This window comes from Ahaetulla prasina, chromosome 15 (assembly GCF_028640845.1).
Source record: "Ahaetulla prasina isolate Xishuangbanna chromosome 15, ASM2864084v1, whole genome shotgun sequence".
NCBI classification, from domain to species: domain Eukaryota; kingdom Metazoa; phylum Chordata; class Lepidosauria; order Squamata; family Colubridae; genus Ahaetulla; species Ahaetulla prasina.
This window is the reverse complement of record NC_080553.1, coordinates 7,220,949-7,237,620: the sequence shown is the minus strand read 5'-3', so window position 1 is coordinate 7,237,620 and position 16,672 is coordinate 7,220,949. Positions and strand designations below refer to the sequence as shown.

The 16,672-nt window shown below is 40.9% G+C and overlaps 2 protein-coding genes and 2 non-coding genes across 13 annotated transcripts in view; all 4 read right to left on the bottom strand.

Annotated features, from left to right (window-relative positions):
- Positions 1-2,705, bottom strand: part of EP400 (E1A binding protein p400) — a 103,528-nt gene extending 100,823 nt beyond the window's left edge. The window contains exon 1 of the mRNA XM_058158911.1: positions 2,547-2,705. The gene's annotated coding sequence lies outside the window, so the exon portion shown is untranslated. The remainder of the gene's footprint in view (positions 1-2,546) is intronic.
- A 3,090-nt stretch (positions 2,706-5,795) lies between these two features.
- On the bottom strand, positions 5,796-5,933 carry LOC131185916 (small nucleolar RNA SNORA49). Its single transcript, XR_009152256.1, has one exon. It is a non-coding gene; the product is annotated as a small nucleolar RNA SNORA49 (small nucleolar RNA).
- Positions 5,934-8,320: 2,387 nt separating this feature from the next.
- On the bottom strand, positions 8,321-8,458 carry LOC131185915 (small nucleolar RNA SNORA49). Its single transcript, XR_009152255.1, has one exon. It is a non-coding gene; the product is annotated as a small nucleolar RNA SNORA49 (small nucleolar RNA).
- Positions 8,459-10,042: 1,584 nt separating this feature from the next.
- On the bottom strand, positions 10,043-14,204 carry LOC131185818 (uncharacterized). 10 transcript variants are annotated; one of them, XM_058158701.1, is made up of 4 exons: positions 14,036-14,204; positions 13,014-13,145; positions 12,737-12,852; positions 10,043-12,514 (listed from the first exon to the last, which is right to left on the bottom strand). In XM_058158701.1, exon 4 carries the CDS (start codon positions 12,107-12,109, stop codon positions 11,183-11,185), a length of 927 nt encoding a protein of 308 aa, XP_058014684.1. In that variant the 5' UTR covers positions 12,110-12,514; positions 12,737-12,852; positions 13,014-13,145; positions 14,036-14,204; the 3' UTR covers positions 10,043-11,182. The 10 variants fall into 10 exon arrangements, with proteins under 10 accessions (XP_058014684.1, XP_058014682.1, XP_058014681.1 ...); XM_058158699.1 differs by having other exon boundaries at positions 10,043-12,407; XM_058158698.1 differs by having other exon boundaries at positions 10,043-12,852.
- Between the last annotated feature and the right edge of the window lie 2,468 nt (positions 14,205-16,672).

Below are 16,672 nucleotides of genomic sequence, written 5' to 3'. Positions count from 1 at the left end.
CTAAATTCTATTCTAATTCTATTCTATTCTATTCTCAAACAGAGATTAGGAGAGGAAAAGAAAGGGAACTGCCTTTATGAATAGCTTTTGGATTTAAAGAATGATTACACTTGACAGATCATTGAGAAAACAGTTGAGGCAGATAACAAAAAGTAGACAAAATCTTGGAAGAACTGTGGACTGATAAGCATTTGTTCAAGAAATCAAATCTAATTTGATAGCACCTATCTATCCCACCGACCCGTACGCTCTCACAGAGAGGGACTTCTCAGGGTGCCGTCCGCCAAGCAATGTCGGCTGGCGGCCCCCAGAGGAAGGGCCTTCTCTGTGGGGCTCCACTGGAACGAGCTTCCCCAAGCTTACGTCAAATACCTGACCTTGGACTTTCCGCCGAACTGAAGACATATCTTTTTATTCGCGCGGGGCTGGCCTAAATTTTAAATTTTATATTTTAAATTTTAAATTTTAAATTACATAAATTTTATCGATTTTAAATTCTCTATTAATTTTAAATGGGGTTTGGTTTTATAAATTTTAAGGTTTTAGGCTAATTATAATAAGTTTTTTAATTCGTATTTTAAATGGTATATTGTGGTGTTCTGTATTTTATTGTTGCCTGTACACCGCCCTGGGTCCTTCGGGAGAAGGGCGGTATAAAAATCAAATAAATAAATAAATAAATAAATAAATAAATATCTTCCTAACTGAAAACATCTCTTCCCAATCAAATAAATAAATAGAAACATTTTATTAAAGCAACTTTCCAGCCAATTGAAGATACTGGACGCATCCTTGTCAATTGCAAATTGCACTCTCCAGAAAGGGCGGCCCATTGAAACCCTTATTTTAAAAAACCTAAAAAATATACAGGACGTCAGAAAAAAAAATCTTCTGGCAGGGAGCAAACTACACATCATCAATAAGGCTGTGCTCTTCGTTTCAAAGGCCAGCTCAAATCCGACACAGCACCTTGATCAGACACGGGAGAACTTAAAAGTGACAATGTATTATGAAATTTCCTTTTCTTTTTACCTATTTGCACTTCTGTATTAGTTGGATACAGTCAATCGACTTAATAAAGTTCTCTTCTTCCATTTCATCTTATACTAGGTTAACTTACTCTTTTATCTTCACTTTATCTTACATTTTATCCTGTTTTATCTCGCTGCAGCTATTTTATCTCACATCACTTTATCTTATCTCATTTTATTCTATTTTACTGTGCCTGATGCTTATCTTTGATATGGTCCATTGACTTAATAGTCTTCTCCTTCTCTAGTTGATACTATTTGATCTTCACTTTATCATACCTAATACATTTTATCCTATTTTATCTCACTTGTAGCTGTTCTATCTTCCTTCAGTCTCTTGTGACCCAGACCCAAGTAGGTAGCAATAAACTCAGTCCGTGATAAAATAAACTTTATTCGAACAGCTGGGAATTACTTCATTCTCAGTGTCCTTCAACTCAAAGTAAAACAAATGACTCCCAAACACAAATTCTTCAGTTATCACAAACCTTAGTCCAATTAGGCAAACTGCCAAAGGCCCTTCCTGGCAAACGTCCAGAAGCCACAAAAGCAAAGATTACACGAAGCAGAAGGCAACGTTGTTTTTTCCTTCACGAAGTCCTATTCTCCCCTAATTTCCTGGGGCTGATGCTCTTCTTTGATATGGTCCATCGACTTAAAATAAAGTTCTTCCATTTAATACTATTTGATCTTACTTTTTTAAACCTTCCCTGCTACCTATTTTATCTCACCTCGGCTGTTTCATCTCCCCCTTCACTGTATCTTATTTCATTTTAATTCTATTTCACTGTGCCTGATGCTCATCTTTGACACGGTCCATTGACTTAATAAAGTCATCTTCTCTCTACTCCTTCACCTTATACTATTTGATCTCACTTTTTTACCTTCCTATTTTATCTCACTTTAAGGCTGTTTCATCCCCCCCACACTTCATTGTATTTTATTTCATTTTAATTCTATTTCCCTTTGGCTGAGTGCTCAACTTTGATACCTTCCACTGACTGATCCAGGTCATCATATCTATATCCTTTTAGGGACCTCAGCAGCCTTGTTGGACCAGAAAGGACCGTTAATCCTAAAAGAGGATGCAGAGGGAAAGCAAACAGCCCAGAAAGACAGCAGGTAACGGTAACGGAGTTGGAAGGGACCTTGGAGGTCATCTAGCTCAACCCGCTGCTCCCGCAGAAGACCTATACTAGGGGATTCGAACCGAACAGCCGACCCTTCCGATCGACAAGTTAAGCCTCTTAGCCACCTAGCCAGGTCTCCCAGTCCACCAAGCGTGCTTTCTTCCATAGCCAGGAAAAAAAAAAAAAACCGCGTTCGCCTTGCCCGCAACGTCACCTTTTTGGCCTTTACCGCTTCCCGTTATTTCTCTCAGCGGGCGCGCGCGACGCCTGAGATGGATGCGGGGAAGGGGAGGGGGTGTAAAAGAGCAGGGACCGTAACGTTCCTTTTCGTGAGGCCTAAGCCGCCTTACCCTCCCAACCGCGGTGCCTCGGCCCGGCTGGTTACCTTTATTTATTTTTTTACGCCTCCAGCGTCGGCTCTCAGGAAGCCGGAGCGCGCGAGAGAAGAGTCCGCCGATGCTCAGCGAAGAAGGCCCGCTCCGAGCCGGGGCCCAGCCTCGGCCATCCGCTCCTGACAGGAAACGGATTGGAGGCGTGGGGAGGAGCCTGAGGAAGGGGAGGAGCCTGAGGAGGAAAACAAAAAAGGGCGCATGCGCTAGCGGACCAGCGCCGGCAAGGGACAAAAAAAAAAAAAAAGCCCCAGAAAAACGATGTGGTTTTTTTTTCTTCTTCTTTGCAATCGTATAGCGGCTGGGAAAAAATTAGTGCGCATGCGGAAGAGACCCCGCCTGGCTTAAGAGAAGAAACGGGAAAGAAGCAAGGGAAAGAAGTCTGTACTCCGCATGCGCAATAGGGAAGCATTGCTAATTAAAAGGAAATTAAGTCCTGCATTTTGGAGGTGGCTTTTCTAAAACAAATTGGGTTTTAGTATTTCTGTAAGGAGATATGTATTCTATTGATGCCCCTAGTCATGCATTCTTTTATGTATTCAGTAAGGTTCCACTGCAAAAGCATGCAATAGAAAATGAACATTTTTTTTTAATTTCACACGGAAAGCTGCCTGCCCTGACTATAGTGGACAATATTAAGACTAAATTTAATATTTAGGAACACTAAATCTCTGGTTTCGGGGGATTGACCCAGATTGGATCTTGCAATATTAAGTTTTTGTGCTGCCCATCCCACTTTACAAAGTGGGATATTCTTTTTTATTTGCATGAGCTTTTGCTTTGCAGAAATTGGGACTCAAACCAGGAAAACCAAATCTGAAAGACAGATGTCTGTCCACTGCAACTCTGGACATGATTTATTGTGTGCCATCAATTCCTAGTTTTCATTTCCTAGTGACCACATAAGATTTTCCATCGAGAGTGGTAAGGACAGCCAAGATTATAAGACGCTCGCTTCCCGTTATTCAGGATGCTGCTTATAAGCGCTATGAGCTTAGAGCTCAAAGCATTAAGAGACCCCACACACCCATTTTACTGTCTGTTTCTGTTGCTCTCCTCTGGGAGGAAGTTTCAAAGTATTTCTAGTGTAGAATATGAGAAAATTCAAAAATAAAATAGCATGTAGGTATATAGGTTAGAAATGATATAAATGGAGATTCAATTTTGCTTAAGTAGGGGGGCTGGACTGGATGACCTGCAAGTTCCCTTCCAGCTCTGCTATTCTGTTAAATTTGTTAGACATTATTCTGCTTTTAAATAGTGGAGAAGAGACATGCTGAAAATGTAACAATGTTGTGTTAGAATAAATCTTCTTTGTTTGAGGCCAGTTAGAAAGTGGCCCAGCTATCAGGGACATTCCTTAATGCCAAGGCAGTAGAGATAAGGAAGAGCCATGCTTGCAAAATATTTTATGGGTAGAAAAAGGGAGGTATTTTGGTGGTGCCAAAGATGACAAAGATTTGTGACAAGGCCGGAGGACTTTTTCTAAAGGACTTTGTTTTGGACTTGATTTGGATGAAGCCGAGAATGAAGTAATTCTCAGCTGTTCTAATAAAATATGTTTGTTTAAGTAATAACTACCTGGGCCTGGGTCACAACAATAGCACCATTCTGAGGGTAGGAGTTGAAACAATTTATGTCCAGGATAAACAATGAGATTTTAACGTGTGCCAATTAGTATACATTTAAAGTGACAAAGTTATTCTAAGTCTTTCTCCCAGATAAATTCTCTCTGACCTGGTCCTTTAGTCCTTCCCCCATCACTCCAGTAACCGAGTCTGTCCATCTTGCTGTTAGGGACAACTTGCTCTTTCCACCTTTCTTACCATTATAGAGTGGAGCGCAGTGGCTCATGTGGTTAGAAGGCTGGGTTCGAAACCTGAGAGCCACTGCATGTCGGGGTGAGCTCCTTTCACTCCAGCTCCTTGCAGGGACATGAGTCCCTAGGGAGATAGGGCGGTATAAAAATGCGATTAAATAAAATAAATAAAATAAATAAATAAATGACCCCCCCAAGGTCATCCTTGGGTAAAGGTGGTGTCACCCGCTAATCCTTTCAACCTGGAGGCTCTTTAAACCAGGGGTCTCCAACCTTGGCAACTTTTAAGACTTGTGGACTTCCACTCCCAGAATTCCTCAGCCAGCTTTGCTGCTTCAAACAATGACCCCAAGATCGTTATCATTATCTGCCTTGAGCCGAGTCTACCGAGTATGTGCCATTAGCAACTTTTTAAAAACAGTTTCAAAGAAGTTCAGACACAATCATTGTTAGAATCCAGTTTATTTCATTGCAGTTACAGATTACAGAACTGGACAGGTGAGTGTTTAAGATAAAGGTAAATGATTCCCCCGCACATGCGTTTCCAGCTCTAGGGGGGCGGTGCTCACTTCCGTTTCAAAGCCAAAGAGCCAGCGCTGTCCGAAAACGTCTCCGTGGTCATGTGGCCGGCATGACTCAACGCCAAAGGCGCATGGAACGCTGTTACTTTCCCACCAAAGGTGGTCCCTCTTTTTCTACTTGCATTTTTAAGTGCTTTCGAACTGCTAGGTTGGCAGAAGCTGGGACAAGTCAAGGGAGCTCATCCCGTTACGCAGCACTAGGGATTCAAACCACCAAACTGCCGACCTTTCGATCGACAAGCTCAGCGTCTTAGTCACTGAGCCACTTTAAGATAGGATAGAGCAATCTGACCTACAATCTGATCCTACCTAACCCTACTTCAAAAGGCTGAGATGCTATCTCATCCTAAACCGTGATACGGGTTGCTCTTGGATTTTGTATGCCCCTGCCACTTTGTTTTAAAATGTGGGACTTAGGAAAACCACATTGCTTTTTATGTGAATCTCTCAAAACAGCTACGCTTCTTAATGGCATATTCCAACCATTCAGTGCCCCTGACACGGGCCGATTCCTTCCAATTTTTAGAGGTTACCAGCCAGTTAATTCAAATGACTTAACTCATCCTGCCCATATTCCAAAGGAGAGAATCTTGACATGTATTTTCTTGTGAAGACCTCAAGATCAATACATTATTTATACCGCTGGGATCTGTTCTGGAGCTCATTATGTAGGTGTGACTGGCATTCAGACGGCGCTGTCCATCATGAGTATCACAGTTAGAATCAAAGTGCCTAAAATCGGGGGGGGGGGGGGGAAACGAAACTGAAAGACCTAATCATGCATTTAGCAAGCCAGATATGAGATAATTTACCGCTCCCCAATCAATCAACAGGTAACAAAAAAAAATGTCTGTTCCAACTGTAAGCCTCAAAGGGGACGAAGTACCCTACTGGACATCCAGTTCAGCACATTTTCATTATATCCTCAGGCAATGCCAAGGCACTCCATGGGTTGTGGAGCCTCTGGAGTAAGGCTGAGGAATAGCAGGAGCTGTGATTAATATTCTGATTATTACACCATTCAACCAATGCGCTCATGATGGAATTAAACTATCATTTATTTATTTATTTATTTTTATTATTATTACTTTTTTTAACATTACAAACAAACAAAAAAATACATTTTCACCCGCTAATCCTTTCAACCTGGAGGCTCTTTAAACCAGGGTCTCCAACCTTGGCAACTTTTTAAAAACAGTTTCAAAGTATTTCTAGTGTAGAATATGAGAAAATTCAAAAATAAAATAGCATGTAGGTATATAGGTTAGAAATGATATAAGTGGAGATTCAATTTTGCTTAAGTAGGGGGGCTGGACTGGATGACCTGCAAGATCCCTTCCAGCTCTGCTATTCTGTTAAATTTGTTAGACATTATTCTGCTTTCAAATAGTGGAGAAGAGACATGCTGAAAATGTAACAATGTTGTGTTAGAATAAATCTTCTTTGTTTGAGGCCGGTTAGAAAGTGGCCCAGCTATCAGGGACATTCCTTAATGCCAAGGCAGTAGAGATAAGGAAGAGCCATGCTTGCAAAATATTTTATGGGTAGAAAAAGGGAGGTATTTTGGTGGTGCCAAAGATGACAAAGATTTGTGACAAGGCCGGAGGACTTTTTCTAAAGGACTTTGTTTTGGACTTGATTTGGACGAAGCCGAGAATGAAGTAATTCTCAGCTGTTCTAATAAAATATGTTTGTTTAGGTAATAACTACCTGGGCCTGGGTCACAACAATAGCACCGTTCTGAGGGTTGGAGTTGAAACAATTTATGTCCAGGATGAACAATGAGATTTTAAAGTGTGCCAATTAGTATACATTTAAAGTGACAAAGTTATTCTAAGTCTTTCTCCCAGATAAATTCTCTCTGACCTGGTCCAGTCCTTCCCCCATCACTCCAGTAACCGAGTCTGTCCATCTTGCTGTTAGTGACAACTTGCTCTTTCCACCTTTCTTACCATTATAGAGTGGAGCGCAGTGGCTCATGTGGTTAGAAGGCTGGGTTCGAAACCTGAGAGCCACTGCATGTCGGGGTGAGCTCCTTTCACTCCAGCTCCTTGCAGGGACATGAGTCCCTAGGGAGATAGGGCGGTATAAAAATGCGATTAAATAAAATAAATAAAATAAATAAATAAATGAGCCCCCCCAAGGTCATCCTTGGGTAAAGGTGGTGTCACCCGCTAATCCTTTCAACCTGGAGGCTCTTTAAACCAGGGGTCTCCAACCTTGGCAACTTTTAAGACTTGTGGACTTCCACTCCCAGAATTCCTCAGCCAGCTTTGCTGCTTCAAACAATGACCCCAAGATCGTTATCATTATCTGCCTTGAGCCGAGTCTACCGAGTATGTGCCATAAGCAACTTTTTAAAAACAGTTTCAAAGAAGTTCAGACACAATCATTGTTAGAATCCAGTTTATTTCATTGCAGTTACAGATTACAGAACTGGACAGGTGAGTGTTTAAGATAAAAGTAAATGATTCCCCCGCACATGCGTTTCCAGCTCTAGGGGGGCGGTGCTCACTTCCGTTTCAAAGCCAAAGAGCCAGCGCTGTCCGAAAACGTCTCCGTGGTCATGTGGCCGGCATGACTCAACGCCAAAGGCGCATGGAACGCTGTTACCTTCCCACCAAAGGTGGTCCCTCTTTTTCTACTTGCATTTTTTAAGTGCTTTCGAACTGCTAGGTTGGCAGAAGCTGGGACAAGTCACGGGAGCTCATCCCGTTACGCAGCACTAGGGATTCAAACCGCCAAACTGCCGACCTTTCGATCGACAAGCTCAGCGTCTTAGTCACTGAGCCACTTTAAGATACGATAGAGCAATCTGACCTACAATCTGATCCTACCTAACCCTACTTCAAAAGGCTGAGATGCTATCTCATCCTAAACCGTGATACGGCTTGCTTTTGGATTTTGCACGCCCCTGCCACTTTGTTTTAAAATGTGGGACTTAGGAAAACCACATTGCTTTTTATGTGAATCTCTCAAAACAGCTACGCTTCTTAATGGCATATTCCAACCATTCAGTGCCCCTGACACAGGCCGATTCCTTCCAATTTTTAGAGGTTACCAGCCAGTTAATTCAAATGACTTAACTCATCCTGCCCATATTCCAAAGGAGAGAATCTTGACATGTATTTTCTTGTGAAGACCTCAAGATCAATACATTATTTATACCGCTGGGATCTGTTCTGGAGCTCATTATGTAGGTGTGACTGGCATTCAGACGGCGCTGTCCATCGTGAGTATCACAGTTAGAATCAAAGTGCCTAAAATTGGGGGGGGGGGGGAAACGAAACTGAAAGACCTAATCATGCATTTAGCAAGCCAGATATGAGATAATTTACCGCTCCCCAATCAATCAACAGGTAACAAAAGAAATGTCTGTTCCAACTGTAAGCCTCAAAGGGGACGAAGTACCCTACTGGACATCCAGTTCAGCACATTTTCATTATATCCTCAGGCAATGCCAAGGCACTCCATGGGTTGTGGAGCCTCTGGAGTAAGGCTGAGGAATAGCAGGAGCTGTGATTAATATTCTGATTATTACACCATTCAACCAATGCGCTCATGATGGAATTAAACTATCATTTATTTATTTATTTATTTTTATTATTATTACTTTTTTTAACATTACAAACAAACAAAAAAATACATTTTCCACCCTTGTGCTATACATAAAAAAAAGGAAGATTTGGGTCTTCGGATATATCCTCATGATTGCCAAAATCCACGTTCTCGAGGTACAGGTACCGAGGCGTCCAATGTTCCAAGCGCATAGTCCACAAATGGTTTCCAAGTCTTCCAGAAAATATCTTCTTTATACACACTACTTCTAATTTTAATATCACATGTCATTTTATCATTTAAAGCTAATTTCCACATTTCAGAATTCCACTCTTTTATTCTAAAAATCACATCTAGTTTCCAATATCTAGCTATTATAATTCTACCTATTATAATCATAATTCTAATCAATTCTTTTTCATATTTTGTTCATTCTATTTCCTTAATTACCAACAATAATATAGTTTCCACTCTCAATGTTATTACTTTCCCCATCATTTCAAATATCATTTTCTCCAATTGTTGCCAAAACTTTTTAACCTTATCACATTTATACCACATATGTTCATAAGTCCCCAATTCCATCTCACATCTCCAACATTTTTTACTAATTTTTTTATCCATTTGTGACAATCTTACTGAGTCAAATACCATTTCAAACAACTTTATAATTATGCTCTTTAATCCTTATAGATAAAGTTCTCATAATTCTACTATTCCAATTCACATTCCAATCTGACTCTGGTATTTCAATATTAAGATCTTTTTCCCAATTTGTCCTCATCACTCTTTGTAATTTTTCATCAGAGTTTATAATCTTATAAACCCTGCTAACGAGTCCCTTTAGCCCAATTTCATCTTTCATAATCCGAGATACTAAATATTCAAATTCAGTTTCACATCTATTTATCGAATAGTTTTCCCTTAATTTTTTTGTCCATTTTTCTATCTGTATTTTTTCAAACCAGCTTAACCCTAATTTTTCAGTAATTTCTTTGTTCCTCCTTTCATTTTCTAAAACTTTTAACCAATCTCTAATAGTTTCTATATTTTCATCTTTAATCACTTCATTACGTCTTATATTATTTTTAATCGGCCAATTTCCAATTGTCTTCCCCAAAAAGATTATATCCGGAATTAAAATTTTAACAAATTTATTCCACATTTTACTTAATCCCTTTAACCAATAACTTCTAATTACACATTTTAAGTTTGCTTTATCTAAAAACCACCTTGATCCAAATTTCTCTATATCCCTTAACTCTAAGTCTCTCCAATGATTATCTTCACCTTTAAGTATTTTTACCACTATCCGGATACCATATGCACAGTAATAATTAAATAATTTGGGGATTCCTAATCCACCTTCCTTTTGATTTTGATACCACATTTTCTTCACTAATCTAGGTCTTTTCCCACCATTGCAAAATTTGTCCAATTTTTTCTGATATCCTTCAATATCTTTCTCTGTCAAATTTAACAGTAGCATCTCGAATAAAAACTTGGGCAGCAACATCATCTTACACACTGCAATTCTACCAAACCAAGACAACTTTAACATTTTATATTTATCTATCTTCTTCTCAATTTCATTCATCACCACATCATAATTAAGTTTTTTCAATTCTTTAACCTTGAGTGAGAGCACTATACCCAAATATTTCAATGTATTTTTAATCCTTATCCCAAATTGCTCTTGCATATTCTCGCACTCATTACCATTACTATCCATCAATAATTCTGATTTTGACCAATTTACTTTCAGACCTGTCATTTCCTCAAATTCTTTCAAATGCTTATATATCTTTTTCAGGTCTTTCTCTATATTTTTCAAAATAATTAAAGTATCATCCGCATACAAATTTATCTTATATCCCTTATATCCTTCTAATTCTTCATCTTTTTCTATCATTTTTGTCAGGATTTCCATAGCCAATAAAAATAATGTTGGGGACAAGAGACATCCTTGTCTCGTACCTGCTTCTAATTTTATCTCTTCAGTTAATATTCCATTCACCTTCACTCTTGCACTACTTTTTTGATAAAATTTTTTGTTATTTTTTCAAGAAATTCTCTTTGTTTCTCATTCGGTAAATATAAATTAACAAGTGTCACTTTTTCCTCATTAAGATTTCCCACAATTATTACATATCTTCCATCCTCATCCAAAATTACCTGATGTTTTTCAAAATACACCCTATCTGATATCAATGTTGCAACTCCTCTGGCTTTTGAAGTTCCGAATGCTTTTTCATATATTTGCATACCTTTTATATATATTCTATTTGAATCTTCAGATTTCTGATGGGTTTCTTGTAAAAATAAAATATCTGGTGAATCTCTTTTAATCTTAAATTCCAATCTTCTTCTTTTAATCTGATTCCCTGTACCCTTCACATTCCATGACATTATTTTTATGACTCCCATTTAAACTGTAAATTTTTCAATCCTAGCCCCGCCTCTTCCTTTCTGTGCCCAAAACCCAACATTAAACTCCCATATAACCAACAGTTAGCATAAAGAAAACAATAAAAAAAACAGAAAAAGACAAAAGACAAAACAAACAATAAAAAACAAACAATCTTCTTCCCCCACATCCTTGTCGGTTTCGCCTCTATAAAGAGAATGGGGGAGAGGGGACGTGCCAATGTCCGGGTCACTTCTTTCGGGCTGTCTATTTAAATTCGTCACTCAAGAAAAAAGAAAGTGATAACTCTCTCCCGCATTCGGCTTCGTATTTTCCAAGACTCTTATCTGCTTCTTCTCCTGCTGTATCCTCACGACTTTTCTTCTGTTCAACCAACACAGGTGATATTTCTTTCCTCTTTAACCCTTTAGGGTCTTGCCCCCCAATAGCCCCTTTTTCTTCTTCTGGGGTTGATGTTTCCACGTGTATTCCACCCATCTTAAGCATTTGATCTTTTATCTCCATTAAATCCTCCTCCTTGATCAGTCCAAGCTCCCGTAAATATAGTATTGCATCTATGTCTGGGGTAATTGTACGCATCCTTCCTTTATAAAAAAATTTCAATTGTTGTGGTGGCCTCCAATTATATTTAATTCCATTATCTCTCAAAACCTTTGTAATTGGTTTTAAAAAAAATCTCCATGCCCTTTCTTCTCTTGATATATCCGGGAAGACTTGAATAGTCTTCCCTTCAAACTTCAAAGCATCTCCCATCTCTCTCACCTTGGCCATAACTTCCAGCTTATCACCAAGATTTGCAAACCTGACAAGCACATTCCTGTTGGAGCCATTTTGCCTTCTATATCCAATTCTAAAAACACTTGCCAGATCTGCAATTTTAAACGTAATTTGCGTGTTTCTCTTGTCTTGCTGCTCATTTTTGTAAAATATTTCACCAATTTGCCGATCCACTTTTGCCTCATGTATATGAATCTGCTCAAGTTCATCTTTAATAATTGTCATTTCCATTGTTTGCTTTGCAAAATTTTCATTCATTTCTTGTTTCATTTTTTTCATTTCCAATGTCATTTCCAATGTCATATTATCTATTCGCTCCGATAGTCCTGCTATTTCTTCCCCAATTTTGTTTAAAGCTGCAGCAACTTGCTGCATTTCTGAAGGTTGTTGAGTCATTTTAAAAAGTTTTAAAAAGTTTTCAAACTAGTATTTCAAACCACTTTTGCAGAGGGTCTTAATGAAGATCAAGGGACAGCAGTTTTTTAATTGAAGCCGAAGCGGCTTATTTTGCACTCGAAAATTTATCTCTCAGTAGCTTGTGACTCATAGTCACTCCACAAAGAGCACAGATAACTTCACAGCTTTTAAACAATAATCAGCGCCATTTTTTCTCCACGTCAGCAAAGGAAAAAAAAAAAAAATTTACTGCTTCATTCCAACTTAAACTTCGGGGAAAAATCCTCTCCTTTGTTATCTGTGATCATAAAAGCACATAAACAAGCTGTTAATTTCCTCTCAAAAAAAAAATTGTCCGTCAGAAGACAACGCCCAGTAAAATCCTGCTGCTGCTCCGGTCAAGTTCTACACAAAAGATCAATTTAATCTTCAATTAAATTCTACTCATTGACAAATTCAGTCTTTAATATTCACTCCTTGACCTCAGCAGTAAAACACAGAACACGATATTTATAATAGGAAGAGCGAAAGACAGCAATTTATTCCAAACTTAAACGTGTCTGCCAGTCGGCTGGTCACCCCCACGCTGTAAAAACTCCTTAATTCAAACAGTTTCAGATGACCTACCGGTTTTAAATTCAGTCTGCTGGGCTGTTAACACTTTCACTTCACGATTTATTAACTTTCATCCGTAACGGTGCATTCCAAACACATAAATCCTCATAAATCTTCATTAATAAGCCCTGTGAAGTGAAGGAAAGGTCCTTACCCCACCACGGTCATGGCCACGCCCCCCCAAACTATCATTTATTTATTAATTATTCCAATTTCACACCCTTGGATCCAAAATCAGCAAAACCCAGATACCTGTGTTGAACCCATGACTGAATTAAATTTTATTTACTTATCAATGTATATTTATATAGCTGCGCCTCTCCTCCAGAGGACTCTAGATCAGGGGTCTCCAACCTTGGCAACTTTTAAGACTTGTGGACTTCAACTCCCAGAATTCCTCAGCCAGTCCGCAAGTTCGGTTCTGCAACCCAACAAGAAAAACACAGACTTCAGAGGATAATTAGAACTGCAGAAAAAATAATTGCTACCAACTTGCCTTCCATTGAGGACCTGTATACTGCACGAATCAAGAAGAGGGCCATGAAAATATTTGCAGATCCCTCGCATCCTGGACATAAACTGTTTCAACTCCTACCCTCAAAACGACGCTATAGAGCACTGCACACCAGAACAACTAGACACAAGAACAGTTTTTTCCCGAAGGCCATCACTCTGCTAAACAAATAATTCCCTCAACACTGTCAGACTATTTACTGAATCTGCACTACTATTAATCGTCTCATAGTTCCCATCACCCATCTCTTTCCACTTATGACTGTAGGACTATAACTTGTTGCTGGCAATCCTTATGATTTATATTGATATATTGATCATCAATTGTGTTGTAAATGTTGTACCTTGATGAACGTATCTTTTCTTTTATGTACACTGAGAGCATATGCACCAAGACAAATTCCTTGTGTGTCCAATCACACTTGGCCAATAAAATTCTATTCTATTCTATTCTATTCTATTCTTAAAGTTGCCAAGGTTGGAGACCCCTGCTCTAGGAGGCTTGCAAGCAATTAAAACTATAAAAGCAATTTCCAAAGAGCCATAAAACTATCGAAAAGCAAGCAAGCAAGAAACAATAACAAGCATGTTAAAAAAAAACCCAGCATAAAACTCACCCCCTACAAAAACCCATTCATTAAAAACTATCACTACGGCCATTGCTCTGGCTTAAAATTTCATTTATATTTATATATTTACTTTTACGTCGCCACCAACCAGGAAAATGCCCTTCCCTGTTGTTTTTAAAAAATGAATTTAATCCTCATTTTTTTAAAAAAATGAATTTTATCTACTTACTAGTTCTATCCATTTTTTTTCTCCCGTGCAAACCTCATTTCTACAAGTTTGCTCAAAAGCACGTTTGGTGCATTCTGCACCGGACCGTACCACTTAAGAATCCCCTTCTTCAGATCATACCATCGCGAGCTTTTCCTGAGGGGAGAGAGATACTAATGGTCGATTCTAAAGTACAGCTCCGGTAGCGCAGGCGCAGTGGATGGGAGAGGGCTTCGTAAACGGAAGGGGAAAAGTAGCGAGACACGATTCCCGCTACGGAAGCCAGCAAGGGACCAAATAATGTAAAGGGGGGGGAAAGCAAAGTTTACGCATTCGCCTCCTCAGATTATCAGATTGGAAGGGACTTTATAGGTCATTTAGTCCAACCCCCTGCCCAAGCAGGAGAACCGGCCTAAACCATTTATTCATTATTGACTTATATTTTAAAAATAAAGAGCTGCAGGAATGTGAAATTCTGATTTTTCAAGCTAGCACAAGGAGAATAACAATTAATAAAGCTTGAAATACAGATCTATTTTTTTTAATCTTAAAAAAAGGTAGATTCTATCATGAAAATTTTAGGTTTTGTTCTGCAGATTCCCCCACCCCCAAGAGATAAAAGTATTTTTCTAAACCGGATCATTATTATAAAAAATTTCCACCTGTTTTCCAACGATCTGGCTCTCCTGGTGGTCATGCATTTTGCTCATAAAAATATACTCATATAATAATTGGATTCAAAGCCCAATTCACCAAATAAATGATCATAAATGGCCATTTGCAGCTAAGCTGTTCTTTTATTCTGTTTTTTTTAATTAGGGAATTCATAATGGTCCATATACTCGTCCTTGACTTGCAAATATTCAGTCGGTTTTTTCAGTGTCGTTGTAACTTCGAACGGTCACTAAATGAATGGTTGAGTCGATGAGTACCTGTACTGATAGTCACCTACTAAGTAAAACACCGCAGGGAGACGGAGCCAATACGTTGGTTCCGTCCCAGGCGCCTGATGGACCCGGAGAGTTCCGGACGGAGCTTGGGCCGTTTCCTGAGGGTCTGGCTCACGGCACGGCCGAAGAACTAGTCGCGGCCTGGGAACGGGCCACGGCGGGGGCTCTAGACCGTGTCGTGCCTTTGCGGCCTCTGACCCGGCGTAGGTCCCAACCAGCTCCTTGGTTTTCCGAGGAGCTGAGGGGGATGAAACGCCGGAGAAGATGCCTAGAGAGTTCTTGGAGGTCCAGTCGTTTGGAGGCTGATCGGACACTAGTTAGGTCCTATAATAGGACCTACCTAGTGGCACTGAGGGAAGCGAGACGTTGCTACGTCTCCTCCCTCATTGCGTCGGCAGATAACCGCCCGGCCGCCCTGTTTCGGGTGACTCGTTCCCTCCTTCAACAGGGGGAGCGGGATGACCCGTTGCAGGGACGAGCTGAGGAGTTTAGTGGTTATCTATACGATAAAATCGTTCAGCTTCGGGACGGCCTGGACCAAAATTGGGTAGATCCAGGTGAGACGTCGGAGGGCGGTCTTGTTGAGATTGTTTGGGATGAGTTTGACCCTGTGGCTCCTGAGGACATGGACAGGTTGCTGGGTAGGTTGAACGCCACCACGTGTTTACTGGACCCGTGCCCCTCCTGGTTGGTACTGGCCACTCGGAGGTCACACGAGGCTGGCTCCAGATTACGAATGCTTCTTTGGTGGAGGGGGTCTTTCTGGCCGCCTTGAAAGAGGCGGTGGTGAGGCCCCTCCTCAAGAAGCCTTCCCTGGACCCAGCTGTTTTAGGTAATTATCGTCCAGTCTCCAACCTTCGTTTCGCGGTGAAGGTTGTAGAGTGTGGTGGCATGTCAATTACCCCAGTACCTGGATGAAACTGTCTATCTAGACCCGTTCCAGTCCGGCTTCCGGCCCGGATACAGCACTGAGACGGCTTTGGTCACGTTGGTGGATGATCTCTGGAGGGCCAGGGATAGGGGTTATTCCTCTGCCTTGGTCCTATTAGACCTCTCAGCGGCTTTCGATACCATCGACCATGGTATCCTGCTGCACCGGTTGGAGGGATTGGGGGTGGGAGGCACCGTTTTTCGGTGGTTCTCCTCCTATCTCTCCGATCGGTCGCAGACGGTGTTGACAGGGGGGCAGAGGTCGGCCCCGAGGCGCCTCTCTTGTGGGGTATCGCAGGGGTCGATTCTCTCGCCCCTTCTGTTCAACATCTATATGAAGCCGCTGGGTGAGATCATCAGTGGTTTCGGTGTGAGGTACCAGCGGTACGCTGATGACACCCAGCTGTACTTCTCCACACCGGACCATCCCAACGAAGCTATCAAAGTGTTGTCCCGGTGTCTGGATGGGGAGAAACAGGCTCAAGCTCAATCCCTCCAAGACAGAGTGGCTGTGGATGCCGGCATCCTGGTACAGTCAGCTGCAGCCGCGGCTGACTGTTGGTGGCGAGTCATTGGCCCCGATGGAGAGCGTGCGCAACTTGGGCGTTCTCCTGGATGAACGGCTGTCCTTTGAAGATCATTTGGCGGCCATCTCCAGGAGAGCTTTTTACCAGGTCCGCCTGGTTCGCCAGTTGCGCCCCTTTCTAGACCGGGAAGCCCTATGCACGGTTGCTCACGCTCACGCTCTCGTGACGTCTCGTCTGGATTACTGCAATGC